The following is a 25,392-nucleotide window of genomic DNA, read 5'->3' as shown; positions in this document are numbered from 1 at the left end:
GCTGCTGAGAAGTTGCAGTTATCAAGACTAAATTGCGACATAAGGAGATGATGGCAATTCTGGGCCTAACACAACACTTCTGAAACAAAAATAAACCAAAAATAACAAAGGATCATCTATTCCATTTCACTGTTGTGATTCAGGAAATTGGTCTCTGTATCATATTCAGCTTTATAGTCCAGTCCTTTCCATAGTCATAGCCTAAATCTCTTAGGCTTCAGAGGTACATAGAGAGTGTAACAGATACAATGGATTTAAGAAAAAAGCCAATAATCATTCAGACTAGAAGTTACATGTCAGAGGTGTAACAAAAAAAGAAATATGCTAAATAAAACCTAACCCAAAGTAACAAACACAGCACACATAAAGCTGAAGGGAACAAGAAAAATAATACCAAAAAATGTGGTTTTTAGTCAAGGCATTGAGAAGTACAGCATCTCAATGACTTCATTGGACAAAAACATTTTCTATGCAAGCCTTTTAGAGCCAGATGAATATATCAAAGAATGTTTTAAAATACAATATGTTTTGAGTGTTTGCCCTTCTTCTATTCTGGCTCTTCTCAAAGAGTTCAATAAATGAATATGCTTAAAGGAATGTGCTGGAAGAAAAGAAGTCTTAAGGAAATACTGAACAATAGCCATAAAATGAGATTTACATTCCACAATATAAATACAGAATCAGATAATGCCCTGGTTTGGAAAGGAGCTTAAAGGTTACCTAGTTCCAAACCCACTTCTGCGGCCAGAGACACCCTCCACTAGATCAGGCTGCTCAAAGCCTAATCCAGCCTGGCCTCAAGTACTCCCAGGGATGGGGCATCTTAAATTTCTCTGTCCTGCTATCCTCACAGCATAGAATTTATTTTAATATCTAATCTAAACCTACTCTCTCTCAGTTTAAAGTCCTTCTCCCTTGTCCAGTCACTACATGCCCTTGTAAGTGGTCTCTCTCAGTCCTTTTTCAGAATCACAGACTGTTCTAAGTTGGAAGGGACACACAAGGATCATCAAGTCTGTCTCTTAAGTGAATGGCCCACACAGGGATCAAACCTGCAACGATGGCATTATTAGCACCCACACTCAGACCAACTGAGCTAATCTCAGGGTTTTGTATTGCCCTTCATGTACCTACTATTAAAGACTAATACTTATTGCAAACTCCCTCAGAATAATTTCTGGTGCATTATTTGGAACCTGGTTACCTGGCAGTACTTCTCTTTACTCATTACATTACATCACATCCACTAATTAAATTCATATTCTGAATTTCAAATCTCTGTTCATTACAGTAAATTAGTCCTTAGGAACCTACAATAAGAATCATTCCAAAATTCAAAATCATTCAGCAAATAATTTTTACTGAGAAACTTACTATGACTAATGACTGTTACAAGGAGGAACAAACCTGTTCATAGTGTGACTCCTAACCAACAGTTACTCAGTGGGTGGGCTCTCAATTTAAAGAGTGGAAAAAGGCATGGCATTTTAGAGTCGGATTTTTTAACAATAAATAAATCAAATTAAAAAAATAAAATTTAAAAAGTTATTGAGGGTTGTAAGTAGATTTTCCATCACTTGAGGGCTTTAAACAAAGACTAGATGGCTAAAACACAGTTCAGTTCAGTTAAACAAGAATTATATACAGTGTCAAGTCAGAGATTTGTGTTATTCTAGAAATCTATATGCTGCCCATCATTAGAATGGTTTTGGAAAAATAAACATACTAAATACAAGATTTTCAAAGAATATACAAATGGACATCATATTAGCACAAAAGAAAAAGAGAAATGTCCCTTCTAGACATGTTGAATACATTCCATACTGAAAACTGGCAAATATTAGAGACTGGAGGAGATGGCTGGCTCAAAAAATTTCAGGCTCCTGTGTGGGGAAAGGGGCAGACAAAGTCTTGTCCTGGCAAGGCAACTCTCTGCTTCACATACCCCATCCTTGGGGCCTCTATCCCAGCCCCCACAGGGGTTGCCAAACCCTAGCACACCAGGGGCCATGCTCCACACCTACCTCTGGAGCCCCTAAGCCAACTCTTGAGTGGCTACCAGACCAGAAGTCCCACCTGGGGAAGGGCCCAGGAAAGCCAAAATGTACCTAAGCCAGAGCACAAGGCACATAGATTTTCTTGACCCTACCTCCCTTGGGTCTTGATCAGCTGAAACACTGCTGGAACCAGGAGTAGTAGCTATATTTGTATCTCTTCTCCCTTTTCCTTTCTTCTTCCTCTAATTCCCTCTTCTCAAAGTTTGAGTAACTTAAAATCAGGTGGGTTGGAATTTGGTTGATTGGGCTGAGTTTGCTAAGTTATAGCTTTGTGAAATGCTTTATGTTGGTCGAATGTTGTTTCCAACTTTTTGCCAAAGTTCCCTGATTTTCTGAAGTTTGTTTGACAGTAAAGTTTCTGTTGTTTTGACCTCTTGAAGAATATCTTGCTGATATTTTCTGGCACACATCTGACTCAGGGTTCGTAAAAGAATCTTCATCTCTTTCAAGAAATTCACCAAGGGAGATCTGAGGCTCTACAATGTCAGAGACCTTAATGTGGCCAGTAAATACTGGATGTTCACACAGTTATTTAGATTTGGTATTCTTTGAAGAGTTTGCAGAGAAGTGAAGATGGACAGAGGGCTGAAGCACCTCTCTTGCAAAGACGGGACAAGAGAGGTGTGATCATTCAGCCTGGAGAAAAGGAGGATCCAGGGGGATTTAACTGCAGCCTTCCAGTACCTTAAAGGGAGCTTACAAGAAAGTTGGAGAGAAACTTTTCTCAAGGGCATGTCCTAACAGGACAAGGGGCACTGGCTTTAAGTTGAATAAAGAACAGGTTTAGATTAGATATTAGAAAGAAATTCTTTACTGTGAGGGTGGTCAGACACTGCAACAGGCTGCCCAGAAACCCATGGATGCCTCAACCCCAGAAGAGTTCAAGACCAGGTTGGATGTGGCTTTGAGCAATCTGGTCTGGTGGAACGTGTCCCTGTCTATGGCAGAGAGGTTGGAACTATATGATCTTTTAGGTCCCTTCCATGGAAAATCATTTTATGTTTCCATGATTGTAAAATCAGCAAATGCAAGATAATGTATTCATAATATGACTCCTCATCATTCACACTCAAAAGAAGTTGCAAGCATACAATAATCTTTAATAATATAAAGAACTACAAATTCTTCCCTTCTGAGTTGTTACACAGTGTTAAGAATGAGAAAAAGTATACCTTTATAGATTATGTGTTTAAGGTTTTAAATCACCTTCAGCTTGTCATGGTAGAAGTATGGAAGGATCAAAGATTGTACAACCACAACATGGTAACTGCATTTGTCAAAATGTACTTTTATTTTATCTTTTATAAATTCATTTGTTTATGCACTTTTCTACATTGTTTTCATTTGTGTATTGCTAAGGACAAAATAGAGAACATGTAATGCATTTCATTCTAAGATTGGCTGAGGTTATATATTTGCAAATGTGTATCCAACACTGTATAACGAAATGGTCTTTCACATATGCTAAATTGTTACAATAATAAACTGAAAATACTTTGAAATGGAATAGTTTCATAACTTAGATGCTAGGCTTTTTTTACTGATGGGCAAAAGTAAGTACACAAACAAAAAATCCCAAAACCCATCCTGACCAGCTCTATGAAAACCAGAGGTGCCTGAGTAAACTTAACTTTGGAGGTTTTTTTACAAGAAATAGCAATGATGTGGGTACTCCCATGCTAATATTTTGTTTCCAAAACAGAACAAAGCTGAAATAAAAAGAGAAGCCATATTCAACTTTATGACTAAAAAACTCTGCATGATAGTGTTTTTAAAGGTAGCCTTCTTTTCAAAGTGTATATTTTTTATAGATTGAATTAAGAACTACATGCTGTTTTTGCAAGGAAATCCAGTTAAGTAGTTATCATAATTTATGATGTGTCCATTTACCAGATGCTATTATATCTTTCTTCTTTAAGTGTATTCTACAAATAAAAGCATTATGTACAAGATTCTCACACATAATGCTGTGGAGGTTTGCATAGCTGATGGATGATTAATGCCTTCCAACATTAGGCTACTGATGAAAGTGAGTACAACTCTATCTGCTTAAGTGGAGTTATTTCAGATTGTTCAACAGTTCACTTCAACTATATTTACATAAGAGATGATCCACATGTACAAGACAATAAAATGATAAAAAGCTACACTGTATTTAATCAACAGTTTGGACTGCTTTAAAAAAATTATCCACATTTCATTGTATTGATTATTAGTAATATTTTACTTTTACAATGTCAGATGAGTCAGAGTACTACAAGCCACTACTTTGCTTACTTTTAAAATAAGAGGCTTCAAAATTGTTTAAATTTCTTCATTTTTTTAGCATGCTGTCTTCAAAATGCTTGTCACAATCCTAACGAAAGCAGTGGTAGAAATAAGTTGCACCAAAAATACAACAATTCATTTATAAATTTCTGAAGATTTTGCCATATTTATATATTCACCAAACATATTGCATGTAGTGACCAGAGCCTATTACTGCAACCTGTGTATGTGTTCTCTAAAGCATGTGATCTCTAAAAGTTACATAATCACAGGATCAATTTGAAATGTTACATCAATAAATGTCATTCCCTAACAAGACCAAGAGATAAGCAGAAAACAAATTCTTACTGTTCTGAAGAAACAGAATGAAAGAACCTTGTTTTCTGATGTATGGATAAAATATACAAAAATAAAACCCAGTTTTAAATAATTTACCTCATTTTTGTACAGTGTTCTAAGAAATAGGTGCACAATTTAGTAATTTCATAATCTGTCATTTCAGATATATAATAGAGAAATCAACAACATAACATTATCATGGATAATAAGACTAGTAAATTCAACATATTTATACACACACCAAATATAGGAAAAAATCCCCAATTCTTATCAAAAATATAGAAAAGCAGCTCCTCCCATCTTTTTCATTAGGCACTAGCAAAAAGCGTAACTAGCATAGGTGGAACATGTCACAGAGTTGAAGACCTAACAAACCTCTAGTCTGTACACATCTTTGCAGAATATGGAAAAACAGTGGACTCAGAGAAGGCCCATAGTAACTATAAAAAAAAATCACAGTCAGTTCCATTGGTGGTGTTCATCTTCTATTCATCAACCTCAAAATAAAAACAAATATGAATTAAACTACATTGTGAGGAAATGTATCTGGCAAAGTGACCTGCTCAAGATCTTAGTGTGAGTGCCAAGAAAAGAACATGGTCCATAATCTTCTGCCTTATTTAGAAGAACAGCTTACATATCCTGACTTCTCCTGCCTTCTTTACACAGGAAGCTTCCTGTTGGCCTCAGTTTTCCTTTTGCCCTCTTCAAAGACATCCTTCTTCTATATTCTACCTTTTGAAAAGTATGAAATGTCTTTGGAAAGGTGCACCAACTAATCCCTTTTCCCTGGTATTGATAAATTTAGTGCTGTTGTCCATCTGTACCAGTCCTAATCACAGTATAACTGGAACCTCTCTACCAACAGAAAAAAAAACAAAAAGGAACCAGGAAAGAAATTTAATTAGAAATGTGACAGAAAGATTTAGATTAAAAAGTTATTAAAAACCTTTCAAAAATACTCTAATTTAAGTCTTTGGATATATATTTATATGTACACATATATATGTATGTATGTATGTATGTATATAGTCATTGGACATGCAAGGCCATCATACTTGGTTACTTGGTTTCTTCTTTTTCTACTTCTTCTTTTTCTACCTGCAAAACTGGTATCACAAGAGCAAGTATCTATTTCAAAAGCATTATTGCCAGACAATAAAATGAAGAACATCATACAATTAATCAACTCTGTGTAACTACAGTGGAACTCCTTATAAAACTTTTTAAATCAGAAGTCAGCATAATTGATTATGAACAAAAGGCCACATAATTATTTGGATCTTTTTTCTTTTTGTGGACTGGATGTTCAGTAGCAAACTGCTTAGTGGCTGTAAAATGACCCACAATTCAGCAGATTTCTTCCCTTTTAAAAAAATATAAACACATATGAAAAAAATATTAGGTGGCTTTGAAGAATTCACTGTAGCATTTATATGGTAACTATTTTAATGCTGATAAGTCTTCAACATAACTGAAGCCACACAGCGTAGAGAAAGCACTTAGATATGAATACACAGGAGTGACTGATATCAGATACATTGCAGATTGCCAGCTACAAAGCAAAATAAAAAAAATAGGAAGAATCTACGACCTTTTCCTCTTCCAATGTTAATTTGCAAATGAGAATTCTTGGCTCTGATAATTTCTGATCCAAGATATTGTGGATTAAAGGTTCTTCCTACTCACTTTTCTCAAGAATCTGCAGATACACCTGGTTAAGTCCAATCTGTCATTTCAGAAAAACTGAAGTATTTTGTTATATAATGTTGAATGAAAAAACATAGCAGAACGTCCAGATTATACCCCATATTTCTATGTTGCTCATGAAATTTTATTTAATTTCTAAAGAGTGAAATAATTAAATAATTGTGCTAATATAGACCTCTTTTAAAATAGTTTTCAAAATAGGTTTTAAGGGAGTCTGACTTCAAAGACGACAATTAGAAAAATGTGGTCTTAGGGCTTCTAGGCAGGGCAGCATTGGTGATCTCGATGTGTTCTGGTTGTGTGAAATAAATCTGTTTAATAAAACAAAACTGATTATGTCTTGTGGGTCCATCCATCACTTTATCACTTGGTCTGACTCCAGTCACTAATATTTTACTATAATGTAATAGCTGGAGTGCATATAGCAGCAAATGTTACAGATTGGTAAGATAATAGCAGTACCAAGAGGATTACTTTCTGCACCCTTAAGGAAGTGGAAAGGATTTACAAAGGTTTACAATCTCTTCATCTGAGATTTTTCCTGGGATCTGGCCAAGTTAGCTAATATCAATCTTCAATTATTCCTCTTTCCTTTTTTGTTTCTGATGACTGTTTTGCTTGAGTGGGTCATCAAAAATAGTTTCCTTTTTGCGCTAGTTTCATCACTAGTATTAAATTGGTGAATCTTGACCAGCCTAAAGCTTGGCTTTGTGATCTTAAATGCCTGTTCCTCCCGCCAAACACCTGCCTAACTTGTTATCAGACCTCATAGGGATAAGTGGACACTTCATCTTCCTATATAAATCAACTTGAAACTCTTTGTTAATACCTTAAAAGATCTTTCCAATCTAAAGTTATGCAAAGAAAGAAAAATACCTTTAATATAGTAGCTTGGCTGCCACTTGGTAGTGTGCAACCATATTATGGTAGACTGATAATTTTTGGCCAGTTTAAATTTTGCAGCAAAAACCTCTTTGTCACAAAATCAGGAAATAAAAAATGGACAACTACTGCTTGAACCAAATGCTCAATTAATTACTATATTTGTTTCAAAATCTCTCTCCCCAGAAGCTTCTCACATCTCCTCTGTCTCAGTAAAACATTAATCTTTCACTTAGTTTTGTCTCCAGTCCTTACATGCCTGTATTTTGTTTGCTTTCTTTAACTTTGGAATGATAAAGTAAAATTAACAAGGTACAGCCATCAGTTGTGTAAGGAAAACACAATTATGTCTTTGACATGGCCTTCAATCCTAATTTAATTGGGCTATCTCAAAGATAATCCATTCAGTTTCTGTGAGGATGTGCTCATCACCATGTCTGCTGGGGGAAGTGCTTACAACAGAGATCATGGTAGGGGGGGTTAGTTGTTGTCTGTTTAGAGGCTCATTGATATAGGACTTCCCCCCAAATATTTATTTTATTTAATTAATAAGACATTCTTTAAGCCATATGAGTTTTGCCTCATAATCATTCCCAAATCCTGTTTGGATTTGGAGATGTTATTTTACAACAGTAGTGGAGAACCACCTACTGGAAATAATGCTTCTTGCAGTGCAATCCACAATTCCTTCATGCCTGCTGTATCTTTTTGAATTCTCCATCCTAAATGAAAAAGGACTATGAGGAGCCCTCTCCAAAATAAACAAACAGACAAAAACCACACAAACATGTTTGCAGCCAATTCCAAAATAGGGGCAGAAAATAAGAAAACAAGAAGAGAAAAATCCTCCATCCTCCTAATATCAAGTAGGAATCAGAGTATTAGCTGCATAAGTGCAATAGAGATAGATAATATATATTCATCACACAAAGAGCTTCCATCAAACTGCTGTAGATTGTTTTCAAAATTATTTCATTTGTGGCTGTACCATCAAGTAGCTTGTGGTAGAAATGGGAGAGAGATTCTGCTCTAATAGGCAGTCCCACATCCACCTCTTTCACTCACTCAGTATTGTCCAGAACTATCTCTTTGATATGGGGGAATGTGCTGGACATAACTAAATTACTTACAGTGAAACATCTCTATTTTGATGCTTTTCCAATTATTTAGTTACTTTACTAGATTACAGATAGATTACTGGGTCATTGAAAAGGATTAATGTATCCTTTTTTTTTTCTTTTTTACTTAAATACATTGGTATAAGCCCTAATATGAAAGAGATGGGGACTAACTACATTTCCATGTGGTAGAATGTTTCTCTAGCAGGATCAGTTATGAGGCCTTTGTGGATGCCAAATGCTTTTGCTTCAGAAACTCGATGTAGTGGAAATGCTGAAAATGCTGGCTTTTCCATTTGGACAAGGGACCATCCTCCCCAAATGATACCAGTTAAAATGAAATAGAAATCCTGAGCGTGTTATCCAAGTCCAGTCCCCTGAAGGACTAACAGCCTCCTCATGAGGCGACGAGGAGGGGCAGGCACTGATCTCTTCTCTGTGTGACAGTGACAGGGCCCGAGGGAACGGCCTGGAGCTGTGTCAGGGGAGGTTTAGGCTGGGCACTAGGAAAAGTTTATAACCAGAGAGTGGTTGGAATGTGCCACATTCCCAGCCACAACCAGGGATGTGGTCACAGCACCAAGTCTGACGGAACTCAAGAAGCGTTTGGACAACGCTCTCAGGTCCATAGTGTGACTTTTGGGGCGTCCTGTGCAGGACCAGAGCTGGATCTTTAAGGGTCTCTTCCACTCAGCATACTCTATGATTCTAACAACTTCGGTTGAATACCGAGCACAGCACACAGGCTTTTACACAACCATTGTTTTTTAAATGTTAAACCCTCTATTTATTTATTTATATTTTTTTCCCCAACAGAAAGTATAAAGAACCTAGATGGGTAAACTCCATGCCACAAATCGAGGAGTAGAACACGCCGAAGGCTGACAGGAACAGAGCAGTCGATATTGCTCCAAACGAGGGCAAGAGCTGACCCTTGTCCACGCTTAGAGTTTCGACGTGACTTTACCCCGTCTTCCAATCAGGCAAAAGCATTTACAGAGCTCATAGCCGTTTTCGTATTTCATTTTGTAAGAAAATCACGCTCGGCGATTCCCCTCTGGCCGCACAACAGCGGTGCATGCTCCCCAGTCCCGTCATGGGGCGGGGGCCGTGCCCTGAGTGGAAAACTACCACTCCCAGGATGCACCGCTGCCAGCCCGCGGGGCGCTGCGCTCCGCACAATGCACGCTGGGAGTTGGAGTTTCTTCGCCCACCGCTCTTCTCCCGAGCGCCCGGCGGTTGCGCGGGGATCCTCGGGCACCCCGCGGTCCGGGTCGGGCGGGGCGCGCGCAGTGCGGAAGGGCCTGGGCAGGCGGAGGTTACCAGGTAACAGTGAGTGTCTGTCTGTCTGTCTGTGTCTGTATCCCTCCGCTAGGGACCGCCCCCGCGCCCCCGGCAGAGTGGCGGCCAAGATGGCGGCAGTGGCTGAGGCAGGAGCGCCGTGAGCGCCTCGCCTATAGCCCTGTCCCGCCGCGTCGGGCGAAGCGAGGCCGCGCCGCTCCTCCGTTGCCCGAAGGCGAAACGTTCGTCCGGGCAGCCCCGCCGCCGCCTGCGAGAGGTCACCCGCCTGGCTCCTCCTCCACCGGCGCGGGGTGAGCCGCCTTCCCCTGCCCCTCACGCGGCGCGCTGCCCTTCCCCGTCTCTTTCCCTGGTGCGGTGGGGCCGCGCTGGGGGCGGCGGGCTCGGAGGCAGGTGCGGGGCGGCGGGGAAACCGTGCAGTGGCAGCGGGCGGTGCGGGCCGCGCCCCTCGCTCAGCGCAGGGCGCGTTATCCGCTCTCCAAGGAGACGCCGCCGCGTTCGCGGCAGTGGAGGCGCCTTGAGCAGGGCCCGCCTACCCACGCACCCCGCGGCGCCCGGGGTTTGGCGCCGGGAAGGAGCGGGATCTCCGCCCGCCGCCCCCGGGCCGGGAGCGCCTCGCCCGCCTCAGGCAGAGCCGCGGGGTCATCGCTCGCTCCGCCGGGCCCGTTGGCGGTGACGGGACCCGCCGGGCCTGGGCTCGGCGCCCGCCGTGGGATTGGAGCAGGTCGGGACGGCAGAGCTGCGGGCGCCGGGAAGGCCCCGGCGCTGGACGCTGGAAGTGCCGGGCACAGCGCTCCTAGCCAGGGTGTGTGTGTGCGGCTCGTGTGAGCGCTGCCGGTGGGGCGCGGTTTGCTCTGTTGACTGCTCCTGTGTGATGATACTGTACGGCTTGCTTCTAAGGAGTTAATGCCCAGTGAGGAGCGCACGTCTTACAAAGCTAAACTTAAGAAGAAAAGTTTGGCCCAATTTTCAGCCTTTGTGGTAGTATGATGGCTTTTTGCAACTTCCTGTTTTCCGTTTAATTTTTTTAATTGTCGAAAGTTTTCCCTTTGAGTATTAGGTGCTCTAGAGAGCTCTTGCATTCATGCAAGTGCTGTAGGAAAAAATTGTCTAGAGCATCTTTACTGTAGAAAAAAAAGCCTTTTGAAGTACATACCTTTGTTTTGCTTGCATGTTAAGTAGTGTTTCTTCTGTGCAATCTACTTATTGCTGTTGCATGTGCAGAATATGTTTTGACTTTAATCTTACATGTTCCTCCTATAATCCTACATGTTATCTGAAGTTCTTACTTCTGTAGAAAGTATACCTGAAAGTCTTTTTCTCTGAAATCCCTGGTAAATGTTGTAAGGCCTAGGCACATGCTCAAAAGCTTTTATTGAAATCCTGTAACTTGCAGGAACCTGAATTAGGCAATGGGTTGCTGTAGATAGATAGACAGGTAGATAGACAGATAATGGGAAGATAGTAAAGTTTTTTAGAGGAGGATTTTTTGTAGAAATATCTGGTAAAATGAGAACAAAAAAATGCATATTGATGAAATGTGTATGTGGAGGTGAAAAGCACAGCTTCATGTGAAAGAAGAAAAAACCTAACTGAATCTCTTTGTGAAGTTTTTCAGCTGAGTTAAAGAGGTAAGATGCCATCAGAGCTTTCTGATCTTAAACTTGCTTGATTATAGTTCATTTGAAGGTATCAGAGTCTATAATAGGAATGTTTAGAAACTTTTGGAAAGGGCACAGTTGTGTTAGAATATTTGAAAATCTGCTTGCTGGAAATGATGAAGATATTTTTGAGCCATATTTTTCAGGGCATGTTGGTTGAGAGTCCTCTTATTCAGAATATTCCATCTGGGACAGTGAATTTACTTCAGAGGTAATGAGACTCTCCTGCAGCAAAGATAGTTGAGAACAGGTTTTGTGAAAGTTTTAAAAGAAATAAATGTTGAGTAGTTACTTGTATTATGTAAATATGAATACTGCCACTTCTTTTTACAGTGGATGGTAGGCAAAAACTACTTTTGGTATGGTTTTAGTAGAATTATATAACATGATGATGAGGAAACAGCTTACAGAATTGGACTGTAAACCCAGATGGCCTCTAATCTTCCTCATTATGCTCAGTGACAGGTCAGGATACAGTGTCTGTGGAAATGGTGGGTCTTGCACATCTACAAAGCTGTACAGTTCGTCTGCAACTGAAGAAGGTTCTTTAAAATCATGGCTCTTTTAAAACTGATAACTATGCATTTAGCATGAGCTTCCCTGTGAACTTTTTATAGGATGCTTGTGTTTCTACACGAAAATAAAATGTAAAAGGACCTTGTGTTCTAATTTTCTAGCTGAATCAGACAGATTACCTGAATGTTGCACAGAAGGAACATGTTAAGGTTAGGCACATTAGGAAGTTTATCCAGTTCTAAATGCGTCTAGGTTGGTTTTTTTTTTAGTTCCGGTATTATTTGCTGGCCATCTAGTTCATAGGTGGTACCCTCTGATTGCATGGCCTAGTGGGCACTTCTGTTGGGATGAAGAAGGGAGTATGAGTTCTTGTGAGGGACAGTAGGGCAAAGTTCCCAAAGTAGCAGGTGCTTAGATCTGTTGTGCATGTGTTATGATCATGGTTGTGAGGTGCAGAAATGGAATGAGTCCTAACTGTGTGACCGTGACCTGGGCTGGCACACTGCCGAGTGGAGATGTGGTTGTGGTGTAAGGAGCATGCCTGCTAGATCTCATTCCTTTATGAGTTAGTTATAGGCTGTGTTTGCATGGGAACACTGCTTTGTGCAAGCATGCCTACTGAGGGGGCTGTACTGTGTGATTTTGATTGAATCCTATACCTAAGCAAGATAAGTGTCCTAGGACAGCTTTTAAACTTAGTTCAAGATTAATCTGTTTTCTTTTCTGGAACTGATATTAAAGAGAACCCAAGAAACTTATTATATATATGTTGAGAAAGTGGTTCCTATCAACTTCTATACTTTCATTTTTTCAGTTAAGTTTAGAAATATGTCCTAACATAGCAGTGGAAATGAGCTGGAAAAAGTAAATCTCTGCAAGACTGTTTTTCTTCTGCATCTGCTACAGTTCTTCATAGGTAAAGTTTGTAGCTTTCTGCAGTGGAATTGTGCCAGCAGCACTTAGCAAATATAGTTATGTATTCTTCACCTTTTGAAACAGGCTAATCTAATTTTGCTCTCATAAAGGAATACTTTTTCTGGTCTTTTAACTTTAACAATTTTTTTTATTTCTAATGTCAAAACAAGAAGTGAAATTTATGTTGCACAGAGTGGCACTGATGGAGGGCAGCAAAGCTCTATGAAACCCACATTATTTTGTTCGGTTTTGGTAGAAACTGTAATGTGAGTGGCAGGTCATTCACTGCTTAAATAGCTTAATGTGTGGTAATGAAAGCAAAAATCCTTTTACTGATGTCTGTTTTCCTTGTGTTTTTTCAAGTGTGTTTTTCAGTACTCTGTTGTCAGCATCTCAGTATTAAAATGAATGTGAACGTTTGACATACTGTGTGTCCAAAGTCACTTGTATCAAACAGGCATCACCCTGGGCCTGAAAGTGTAGGCTTTACAAATTACAAAGCAGGCTTTCTGAGAACTGTATAGTTTGTTTTAAAGTAAGGACAACTGAAACTCTCAAAAAAACCAAAACCAAAACAAAACAGAAACAAAAACAAACAAACAAACAAAAAAAAAAAAAAAAAAAAAAAAAAAAAAAAAAAACAAAAAAAAAAAACCCAAAACACCCAGCAACTTTCTTTCGAGATCAGAGGTTAAAAAGCCCCAAACCCACAACTACTATTTCTTTATTTTTTGATGCCAGTTTCTGTGTTCTTCTCATTGTTACATTTCTAGTAACACAGGTTAGTAAATGGGGAGTTTACTTTCCTAAACAGCTTTGTGTTTGCATCTTATGAATATGTAGTTATCTTCTTAGATCATGAATCTTTAAAATTTTCTATGCAAACTGATTTTAATACAGCACATTTCTTTCAACTCCTTCTTATAGATTGCTTTTATTGATCGCTTGTCATGGCAACAGGAGGTGGCCCCTTTGAAGAACACATGAATGATCAGGACTTGCCCAGCTGGAGCAATGAGAGCCTTGACGACCGGCTGAACAACACGGTAAAATAATTCTTTTCTTTTTGTTGCCATATAATGCTGTACATTAGAATTACCAGCTAAATTCTGTTAGTGGCAGGTAACAATGCAAACCCCTAAGCCTTGTCATGCAGGGCTTTGCATCCAGTACAGCTTTACCTGGAAAACCTGAGGTAGATGTAAGCAAGCAATGGGTATAATTCAGAGACCTCTACAGAGGTCTGTAGAGGTATTTATGGCAAACGTTTTGGCTAAATAAAGTAGCTAGACACAGAAGCATTGTAGGTGACATGAAAGTAAAAGCTATAATTTTAAAAGTTCTGAACTCCTGAAAGAGTCCCCAGTAAAGAAGAAAAATAGAACTGGAGCTTCATTTGAAATGAATTTAATGATTTAGGATTTAAAATAGATTTAAAATTTCCTGACAAGCTATTTTTAATTATGCAGTTGAGAAAATTTTATTTTGTAAAGTGACATTAGCTCTAGAAAACTTTTTTTTTTTTTCAATGTGGCTTGCTATTTGTACTTCCAAAATGGAAGTAAACTCTCTGACAGAATGCAAACATTTGCTTTTTGTCTGTGTGGATAACAAATACGATTTTTTGTTCTCTCTCTTTCCCCTTAAGGACTGGGGAGGTCAACAAAAGAAAGCAAACAGATCTTCAGAAAAAAACAAGAAAAAGCTTAGTGGTGAAGGTGAAACAAGACTTACTAATGACATATCTCCAGAATCTTCACCTGGAATGGAACGACGAAAGACCAGAACCTCTCATAGCTTTCCTCATGCTCGATACATGACTCAGATGTCTGTTCCAGAGCAGGCTGAACTAGAAAGGCTTAAACAAAGAATAAACTTCAGTGATCTGGATCAGGTTTGTGTGAATACTAGCTCTCACTAGAAATGTGACTCCAAAATGTATTCAGATATCTCTTAATAAAGACAGATGAGTAAAGAATCTTTTTACAAGTGATCGAGGTAAAAAACCTTTTAGACACCATGACAACCAAATCAAGATTCTGGTTTTGAACTTCAGAAAATAAGAGAAAATTCAGGACCATGGCTTTCCTCTGTTTATGTGCTAGCTGTCTTCGCTTTCTTTCAGCCATTAACAAATTCCTGTGTCCTTGGAGCAGTATTTCTTACTCATCGTACTTGTACTCTGCTTGAAAAAAGCTATTATCTTAATTTGAAAGTCTGTTCTTGAACTGCCTGTTTGTGATCCTGAACATTGTTACCCTTGTCTCTTAAGCAGAGGAGTATCATTAAAAAGTGCTCCTCAATAGACTAGGGATTTTTATGGCACAAATTCTTGAGCCATAACTACTTTTTTGGAAATACAGTGCATTCATCCTTCCCTTATCCAAAATTAAGGAAAAGTATGAAGCATTATTTTTTTTTGGAGCAAGGCATTAATTTGTGTAAACAATTTTAGACCAGAGGCTAGTTCATCTTTACCAAAGGTTGTTGCTAACTTCTTTGGTTATGAAGATTCTTTCCAGTGTGATTGTGTTGATTTAACAGTTTAAAGGCTGGGCATAACTTCCTCCTCAAGTATATGTTAGGGCAACATGTTGCTATTGACAAGGTTTTAAAGAGAAGCTGAAGTTCTGAGGTATTATATTCTGCACAGGAATATGTTGCTTTTTTATTATTGTTATTTTCTGAAATGTACCTGGAGAAGTAGAATGCCTTTTGGTACAGTAAAGGTTGAGGTCACAGCAAAAATGAGGAACTAAATTCTGAGAAACTTCAGAATGGTTTTGCTTCTCTTTGTTCTGAGAGGATGGATTTGTTTTCTGAAAACTTAATGGCAAAAGATCATTGGCACTGTGTTCAACTAGCTTTTGGCCAGTTAGTGACTGATTAGGTAACTTTAAAATCAGTGTAATAATACTGTAGAGGTAGTAATACAAGCAGGGAAACGAAGAACTGTCGAGAGCATATTGGATGAAAAATAAAGCAATTGTTCTTTCTTTTGTTTATATATAGAGAAGCATTGGAAGTGATTCTCAAGGCCGGGCAACGGCTGCTAATAACAAACGTCAACTTAATGAAAACAAAAAACCATTCAACTTCCTGTCACTGCAGATTAACACTAACAAAAGCAAAGATCCTGCCTCAGGTTCCCAAAAGAAGGAAAGTGGGGTATCAGCACAATGTAAAGAGTTGTTTGGAGCTGCTCTAAGCAAAGATTTCTTGCAAAATTGTCAAGTGTCTGCTCAAGAAGATGCAGTGGGAGAACAAGCGATGGATAGTAGCCAGGTATTTACACAGCCTATAAAGTCTACAAAGTATTGACGCTTAACCTTCAATGCTGCTTTCTAAATTTCTTCACAGTATAAATCTTTATTGGAAATATTTTACTTATTACTCTTCTGAAACTTGAAGAAAATGTGAAACCAAACTTAATCACTGTTCTTTAGAAATCTGCTTGTTGGTAACATAAGTAATAATAATTTTCATTTTAGAAGTTGGTTCCCTTTTATATGGTTGCAGAAAGTGCTGTCACAGTTGATTTTTTCCTGTGTTGATGAGCTCAGTTGTGTTTTAGCGTATGTTGACCAGAAGCCCTGTGTTTCAGCCTTGCAACTGCCCGCATGCATATATCTATCCTTACAAAGGCTGTTGACTTTTAACCACTTGTGGAAGAGTGCTCATAGGAGTGAAAGTACTAACATGCCCCCCGTTCATTACTCCTTTGCTGTTGCTATCACTGTATCTTGTGCATTGAATACGTTGCAGTTGTAGCTGAATGCATTCAGTAACTTCAGTGTCTTTGCAGATTGTGAGCAGACTAGTTCAGATTCGCGACTATATTGCTAAGGCCAGCTCCATGCGGGATGATCTTGTAGAGAAAAATGAAAGATCGGCCAATGTTGAGCGTTTATCACACCTTATAGATGACCTAAAAGAGCAGGAGAAATCCTATCTGAAATTTTTGCAAAAGATGCTTGTAAGTTTGAGAAATGATATGTTTGTTTCTGCACTGTAAGTTTTTTTAGGAGTTGACCATTTATGTTTTGATGGTGCTACTGAGGGTGTTGATTTTGATATGTAGTACCTTCCATAATTCATTTTTTACTGCCCCCTTATATAGCTTTTGATTTGTGCCAATGAAATATTTCAGGCTAGAGAAAATGAGGAGGATGATGTTCGGACTATAGATTCAGCTGTGGGATCTGGTTCTGTAGGTGAGAGCACATCGCTAAACATTGATGTGCAGTCTGAGGCTTCAGATACCACGGTAAGCTGCCTTCTAGTAATTAAGGTAGAAGTTAGGGCTTTATTTTATTTTTTCATGGGTCTTATTAGTGTCATAATCTGCATTTCAATTGAAAAATAGTAAATCCCCAAGCACTCCATTCAGCAGGTGTCCATGCATGTGTGGATTTATTTTTTTTAATATGAGGAAAAAAGTAATGATTCTGTCACAAGAATCTGAAGAATCTTTTAAATCTTTATTCTTTATTCAAATACAATAAAAAATTAAATGTATACTTTGGTAGAGAATTCACTGACCTGATTAGGAAGAAATGCCTTTCTATACAGTTTTTCATCTCTAAGTTTGTTTCTGTTAGTGGGGAAAACTTGGGTGTTGGGTGACGGGAGGGTTAGAAATGTGTCATTAGTGGGCTGTTGTCCAAGCATATTTCTAGTGATACAGTAGAAGTATTGACCTAACACAGAAATTTTTCTCATTTCTTGGAAAGATGGGCTTCTCTTTAGAAAATGTAATCTGAATTTTTTGCTGAGACAAACAATCCAATCTTCCTTTCTGTTTATAAAAACTTTTTTTTTAACATGGTAAACATATCTTGTAGTAGATACAATAGCATTTTAATAACTTAAGTTTTGTGTCATGCATTCTATTACACTGAGGTAAAGTACCAGAGAGAAAGTACTCTTTCTGGCCAGTTAGCACAATGAATGTCCTGTAGATAAAGAGAATTTACCTGCTTGGAAATAAAACAGTTAAAACATTAAGAAGCTTTTGTAATTATTTTTAGCTTTATAAGAACACTTTCTATCCCTGTAAAGAAATAAATGGAAGATGCCCTTTTAACTTAAAAGAAATTAAATTTGAAAAATTCAGAAAAAGACAGGTGTGTTTTTAAAGAAGTATCCACGTGAACTTGCATTTGTCTTAATATTTGCAAAATTTGTAGTTCAGTTTTTTGTTTGGCTCTTAATTTTGCATCCAAGCTCTCTTTACATGCAGCTTGAATATTTTACATGCAGAGTGCATACTTCTGGTTGTATAATGTTGATTGCTATATGGAGCTTTATTGTTATGCAAATTGTAAGAATTACTAAAAATGTCTTCACTCTTTAGTAGATGTTATTAGATATTATTTTTCATTATATGACAAGATAAAGTGGATAGGTTTGTTAAAAATGCATGCTAAGTTGGAGTGCATTTACAAAATCTAACATACTAAACTATTCAATATAGGAGATATCTTTTAGTTTGAGTGGTCGGCCCCGCATTGAGGACAAACTAGGGAATTCAGCTTCACGAGAGCAGGTTACAGACATTGATGTTACACCAAGCTCTAAAGGAAAAAGTGAGAGAGCTGCTCTGAATGACAGGGAAATCTGGCATTGTCTGATTAATAGCCAGGATCGTGGATTGCTTCCAAAGGTACACTTCAAAAGTTACTTTAGCCTCAAGTAGGGTTTATACAGGCTAGTCTTCCCTCTCCCCCCATCTCCCTTGTTAATTGCTTCAAATGTACTTGTTACTTGCAGTGAATGCTTCCACTGTATTGCTCGTCTGTATCCAGCTGTCTTTTCATGAATGAATCTTCTTTGCCTGGAATATTTTTTCTTTGAATAGAAATGTTTCACTACTTTTTCTTCTGAATTGTTAGCATTGACAGTTAGCATTGATGTAACTCTGTACAGCAGGTGTTTCATGTAGATCATCCTTCTAAGTTTTGTTGTTGACTTCTTGGGAAAACATATTATAAATGTGACTTTCAGGCACTTGTCATGGTTACACTAATATGCCAATGCAGATTTAAACTAATAGCAAATATCAAAATGAATTAAAATTTAGTAGTTTTAACTTGTTCCACAAATGGTTTTGTTTAGCTGTTGATGTAAATATTTGCTTGGAAGGGGGAAGACTTTCAAGAGGTGCAGTGTATAAAACATCTATTTTTACCCATTGTGAGCTTTTATATATCATTGTTCTTCCTGTGATTTAATTTTTTTAAAGTCTTAAATTAAATAATTATTTCCCTAAAATAAAACACTGAAATGTTTTGTCAAGCTTACTAGTATAAATGTAGAACTAAGCTTGAAAAATTTGTTAACGTGATTTTCATGAACTCAGGCAAATCTGGTACTTTAGATAAATGGGTGAGTGAGACTGAGACACATACCCTTGTTCCCTTTCTTCCACTTGTTTGTTCCTGTGCTAATTTCATTGTGTGATCTATTTTGACTCTACTCTGCTGTTTATATGAAAGGTGAGAGTTTAACAGCAATCATCAGTGTGAGGTGCAGTGCAGCTTCTAGTGACACTTCGAAGAGTTTAGAATTCTGGATGTTTCCAGCTTTCACTGCTGTAAAGTTGAGCATTCCTTAGTACCTAGAACAAGTTAATAAGATGCCTGCTTCTGTTTGACATTTGATGCAGAGTATTTGTACTGAATTTTCTACTTCAGAAATTTAATACTATGTGGATAGAAGATTATGCTTTCAATTTAGTAGTGTTCTTTGTAAATGCTTTTTTCATGGTATTTTTCATGATTTCACCTACCAAGTGCAATAATGCAACTTCAGATAGGATCAGGATCTTAACTGTGGATGTTTCATTAAAATACTTGGGTAAAAGTTTTGATGCAAAACTTCAGCTCCTAATTAGCATAGGATGAGGAAAATAACTGAGTTTTAATATATTTTAACTGCTTAATATGCTTTCATTAATTTCATTAAAGGTTAGAAAAAAGTTACTGCCTGAATCTGCCTAAAACATTCTGCTGAAAATTTTAGAGATTTTAGGCCAGTAAATCAATTGAGATTTTACATGATATAATGCCTTATCTTGCTTACCTTTAGCAGTCTTGAAGGTTAATACCCTCTGTTATGATTTAAAAGACATAGGAAGGCTTGGGTTACTCTTTGGGTCATATTAGGGCAGCTGACTGGCTTTGTAAAGAAAACTTAAACCCTCAAGAGTTATAAACACATCTTGGTGGTACAGGCTTGTTCCTATTGCATTTAAATAAAGGACTATCAGAAAAGTGAAGCTGTTTCAATTTTACTTTTTTCCATTAATCAAGCTGTTCATTTATATACAAGTTGTGCTTGCTTTGACCCTTCTTTTACTAATTTTTGACTGATAAATGGTGTAGTTACGGAGATGTTGCTCCATCTCTTGCAGGCCAGAGATCCTCAGCATGAAGCTAAAGAGGAGTTGGAGAACTTGAAGAAACAGCATGATTTATTGAAAAGGATGCTACAACAGCAGGAGCAATTAAAAGCTCTTCAAGGAAGACAGGCAGCTCTTCTTGCTCTGCAGCATAAGGCAGAGCAAGCCATTGCTGTCCTGGATGATTCTGGTATGTGGAATGATGGTGTCTCAGCTTATATCATGTTAGCATGCTGACTGAATTGATTAAAGTTGGAATTGTGAAATATACATTAAAAAGGCTTTTTTTACTGCAGAGCTTCTCTTTCTGAAGAGTTGACAATGTAACATTATAAAATGTGTCATTTGAAAGCCCAGAGCTGATTACTGCAGTTTACCTGTAAGAATCCTAAAAGTGTGGGTTTTTCTCATAAGAATTGGTCTACGCAATGTTAAGATTCAGATTCAACTTAGGGCAAGATGAATGTTTTCAAAATTTGAAAACAGTGAAACTTTACTATGTGTGTAATGAACTCATAATCTCTGGGGAAAATAAAGAATATTTGTACTTGATTTTTTTTGTGAACTGTTGGTTTGTATTTGGACGGAAATAGGAAGAATTACTTGGGTATTTCAACTGCTATTTGCATATTTAATACTATTTGAATATGAACTTTGAGGCTGGTGAAGAAAGCTTCCTTTTAAATTTATTTCTCTCATAAAGCTTCTTAAAGAGCAAACCTCCAAGACTCCATTTGCAGATGTAAATGTTGCAACTTATACCAATATGAAAGCTTGGTGTCATGTTAATTTATTATTTTGAGAAAGTGAAATTACCTGCACTGTTGTTAGTTTAGCTATATTAAATAATTGCAGTTTTATTTCTAATAATTTTCTATCAGCCTTAGACAAGTGAGTTGCTTTCATTTTGCTCTGACCTTTTTAGCAAAACACAGAACAAACCTAAAGTCCTTTGGTCCTTTACAAAGCACCTCTGAGTTGTCTTGTTAGTTGCAGAAGTCAACTTTCAAGAGTAAAGCTGGGGGAAAGGACACAGAATTAGAAATACATGCTGTTTTTAGAGGGTCAGTATATTGATGTTGTTGTTAAACCACACATTTTTATTTAATTAGCCTTTATTTCATCGCTGTGGAAAAATACTTATATTTTCCCCTTTTTTCATATGCCCAGTTGTTACAGAAACTACAGGTAGTGTTTCAGGAGTAAGTCTTACATCAGAACTGAATGAAGAATTGAATGACTTAATTCAACGCTTTCACAACCAACTTCATGATTCTCAGGTCAGTCCTGAGATTGTACTGTATAGATTTTGCCATTATCAGTTTTTATTCTGTTTGACAAGGCAGTTCAATGTTTGTCTTGCTCATCTGTGTGTACCTGCTAGTGGAGTTGTCAGAGTACCCTCAAAACTGAAAACTCTGCAAACTTGAAAATTCTTAAGGGTTATTAGCTGATTGATCTTTGCTTTGTGTCTCATGGGTTACCATGAAAGTCTAGAGAAGTAGTTTCTTTATTGCAATTTAATTATTCACTCAGTATAAAATTGGGATGTCATTAGAGTGTTTTCAGTATATTTCCCTTTATAATATTCTTTGATTTGGTGTTGATACTGGTGTTCTGTATAGAAGGCCCATAAGAAAGCTTTTTGTTTCTTACAGTTTATTTACCTTTTTTTGTAGTACTCTGATTAAAATGGAATTATTCTTTTTAAACCCAGTCTGTGCCCGACAACAGAAGACAAGCAGAAAGCCTTTCACTTACCAGAGAGATTTCACAAAGCAGAAACTCTTCAATGTCTGAACACCAGTCAGATGAGAAGGCACAGCTTTTTAACAAGATGCGAATATTGCAGGGTAAAAAGCAAAAAATGGACAAACTATTAGGAGAGCTTCATACACTTCGTGACCAGCATCTAAATAACTCTTCCTGTAAGTCAGTATAGGCAGAATTGTATTTTTGTCATGAATACTATGTTTTAAATGTGCATGTTTGTAACATTGTCTTTTGGATTGCAGTTGTTCAGTGAAATGCGGTGATAAAAGCTGTGCTGGGGCAATATTAATGTAAAATTTTATTAATGCTGTAGAAGTTGCTATCTTAAGAACTCTTTGAGTAATGATGATGAGTGTCTGTTAGCACTTTGGTTTATAACGTTGAAGTTGACTAATGGGAGGATGTGGTGGGATTTTTCTTCAAAGCTTGTCTGTGACACATCTGGCTTGTGAAATCAAGTGCCATATGAACTTGAGCTTTGTGTGTTTTATCACAGTACATCTGCATTTGTGTACTTGGCACTTCCATGTGTTAGTAGCTTTTTGGCAATGTATTTTTGCTCCCTCTCTGTCAAAAGGCTTTCAGGGGCACTTGTGGCAGGGACTTCAATCACAGGCCATACTAGAGGGCCTTACATGTCTAACTGTCCTAGAGCTTTGGCCCTTTATTTTAATGGCTTTGTGCTCTCTTTATTGATGCAGACCCATGCACTTGCTGCTCTTGCTCTCTGTTTCTAGCAGTGCATTTGTACTGGTGCAGTTTGTCCTGTAGCTGGAAGCTTCTGAGGAGTGATCACTGCATATTCTAGTTAGCATTGAGAAATGAGGCCTTGAAGCATGCACTTGGAGAAGGACATGCTGAATTAATAGTTACGTTATTATACCCCAATTTTTCTGCATGTATTTAATGCATATAATATCAATATATTTGGATATGATTTCACATAGCTGGAAGAAGCAAACATGCAGTTTGTTTTACAGCTAATAGACAAAAGGGCTTAGCAGAGGTGAAAAATTTGCTAGGATTTTTCTTTTAGTCAAAATTCTAAAATGTTAAATTTTTATTAAAAAGCAATGCAGCCTTAAGTAAACCCTTAAAAAAACTCAATGGGCAGATTCACAGCATGAAAGCCCCTACTACTGACATTTGATAATGCTAAAAGGGAATAATAGAAGTCTTGTTCACAAAAGCTACCTTATTACTCATTGCCTATTGACATTGCATGCAACAAAACATAAGAAAAAAGTTTTTGTTTTGCTAAGGAAAGAGGTTATTAACTGCAGTTTTGTCTATTGGTAATATTTTCTGTTGTTATTTTAATATAATTCATATAAGCCGATACCTTATTACGAATTATTCACATAAGCTGTATTTCTTTTCTGTAGTTTTTCCTGCTTCAGGTTCTCCTCAAAGGAGTGTTGATCAAAGAAGTACAACTTCAGCTGCTTCTGGTCCTGTAGGCATAGTAACTGTTGTCAATGGTGAATCAAATAGTCTGGCATCTGCTCCCTATCCTCCTGATTCCCTGGTTTCTCAAAATGAGAGTGAAGAGGATGAGAATCTAAATCCAACAGAAAAACTTCAGTAAAAGTTCTTTAATTTTTTTTCCACCATTTGTTTCAGTAATTTGGAGTATTACTTTTTTTAATAAGTTTTGTGTTAAGTAACTATTGCCATTTTTTGATCTACCTAATTTAATATTACAGTCTACTTAGTAACCAATCTAATGCAGTGAACTGAATTCAGAGATTGAAGTGGAAAGTTCTTATAGCTTGGAAACTGGCAGTAAACTCTAAGAACTTTAAAGTGTATATTGTCTTTTTAAGTCTACATAGATTGGCTTAATATGGCAAAACAGATTATATACTCTTTGTTTTCCTCCTCAGGAAGCTAAATGAGGTTCGTAAGAGGCTGAATGAGTTACGTGAGTTAGTTCACTATTATGAGCAGACATCTGATATGATGACAGATGCTGTGAATGAAAACACTAAGGAGGAGGAAGAAACAGAAGAATCAGAAAGTGATTCTGAACATGAGGATCCACAGCCTGCTACAAATATTAGGTTGTTGTATTTTTTGTTATCCAAAGTCTTTGTAGCTGAGTTGTTGCTTCAAGAAACCTGCAGTACATTATTTGATATGCCTATTACATTAACAATTGTTTTTTTTTTTTTATTTGAGGGAACTATTACACAGATGTTTAATAATTATCTAATTCTTGGTGGCTTATTTATTTAGATTAGCATAAACATTTAGAAAATCACTATAAGACTTCAAAAATCTGTAATTCCTTTGGGTTTAAATACTGAATTCTGTGTATGGAATTTCACTAGATTACACTCTTAGACTAGAGAATTGGAGTAAAAGAACTCTTTGGTTTACAGAGGGATTTACAGCTATAGTCTGGCACCTGTGTCCTTTGAGGATCTTCACTTGGTAAAAATGAGCAGTCACTTAGCTGTGAATCATATATAGCTTTTTTAATGTAGACATATACCTGTAAGGCCTAATGTATTATTGCAGATGTAGCAGGGGATAATTTAAAACTGCTTTGATTGTTTTTTTGGTTTGTTTTTTTTTTTTGTAAAGTATTCTATTAGAGAGATGAATATGGAAAAACACCCAATATCTGGACTGATTTTATATGGGGTTAGAGTTTGTTTGGGGTTTTGTTTTTTAAGGGGAGGGGGTCAGAACACCCATTCCTAAAAAAGCTAGGTAGAAAAAGGCTAAAGTAAAATTCATACCAGTTTTAAAAAGTTACCATGAGTAATTTATTTTACCCTAGGAACCCTCAAGGAATCAGTAGTTGGAGTGAAATAAATAGCAACTCAAATGTACAGTGTGGAACTAATAATAGAGATGGAAGACATCTTAATACAGACTGTGAAATTAACAACCGATCTGCTGCTAATATAAGGACTCTAAAAATTTCTTCTGCTTTAGGTATGTTTAAAATCTTCCAATAATTTTACTTCTTAGTGCAAATAACTCTTGATAGCTGCACAGACTTTGGCAGATCCTTGTTTGATGAGCAGAATATTTAAGAGCCTGATCATTAAGCTAATATTTTTCTAATGTCCAGTAATTACAGTGGAAGTTCAGTAATGTATCTTTGGTATTGTTTTGTTTCCTCTCCCTATTTCCAGACTGTCATAATAGGGAGAATGACAAACACCTCGATCTCCCCCAAGGTGATGATGATGAAGTGGAAGAAGATCAAGTTAGTGAAGATTCTGTATCTAGTCACAGAAGCAGCCTGGGTGATGTTGCTGGAGATGCCGAGTTTGAGCAGAAGATCAATAGGCTTATAGCTGCAAAACAGAAGCTTAGACAGTTACAAAACCTTGCTGCTATGGTGCAGGTATGTTAAAAACGTGCACAAAAATCTGGCATTCATTATTTCATGTAATGTGGAACTTCTGAGATGGAAAACTTTCTTAATGCAACAT

The 25,392-nt window shown here is 37.5% G+C and overlaps 1 protein-coding gene across 15 annotated transcripts in view; it reads left to right on the top strand.

The window, feature by feature from the left end:
- The first annotated feature begins 9,176 nt into the window (after positions 1–9,176).
- Positions 9,177–25,392, top strand: part of PCM1 (pericentriolar material 1) — a 41,095-nt gene continuing 24,879 nt past the window's right edge. For 3 of the 15 annotated variants that reach the window (XM_056489430.1, XM_056489434.1, XM_056489421.1), the window contains exons 1-13: positions 9,726–9,966; positions 13,693–13,811; positions 14,414–14,659; positions 15,778–16,050; positions 16,571–16,741; positions 16,916–17,032; positions 20,180–20,357; positions 21,338–21,447; positions 21,885–22,095; positions 23,326–23,524; positions 23,827–24,003; positions 24,729–24,886; positions 25,090–25,304. In XM_056489430.1, coding sequence (XP_056345405.1) covers positions 13,716–13,811; positions 14,414–14,659; positions 15,778–16,050; positions 16,571–16,741; positions 16,916–17,032; positions 20,180–20,357; positions 21,338–21,447; positions 21,885–22,095; positions 23,326–23,524; positions 23,827–24,003; positions 24,729–24,886; positions 25,090–25,304 — 2,151 coding nt within the window. In that variant the 5' untranslated portion in view covers positions 9,726–9,966; positions 13,693–13,715. The other 12 variants (XM_056489433.1, XM_056489425.1, XM_056489427.1 and 9 more) reach the window with 9 other exon arrangements.

This window comes from Oenanthe melanoleuca, chromosome 4, assembly GCF_029582105.1.
Source record: "Oenanthe melanoleuca isolate GR-GAL-2019-014 chromosome 4, OMel1.0, whole genome shotgun sequence".
NCBI lineage: Eukaryota > Metazoa > Chordata > Aves > Passeriformes > Muscicapidae > Oenanthe > Oenanthe melanoleuca.
This window is presented reverse-complemented; position numbering and strand designations above follow the sequence as displayed.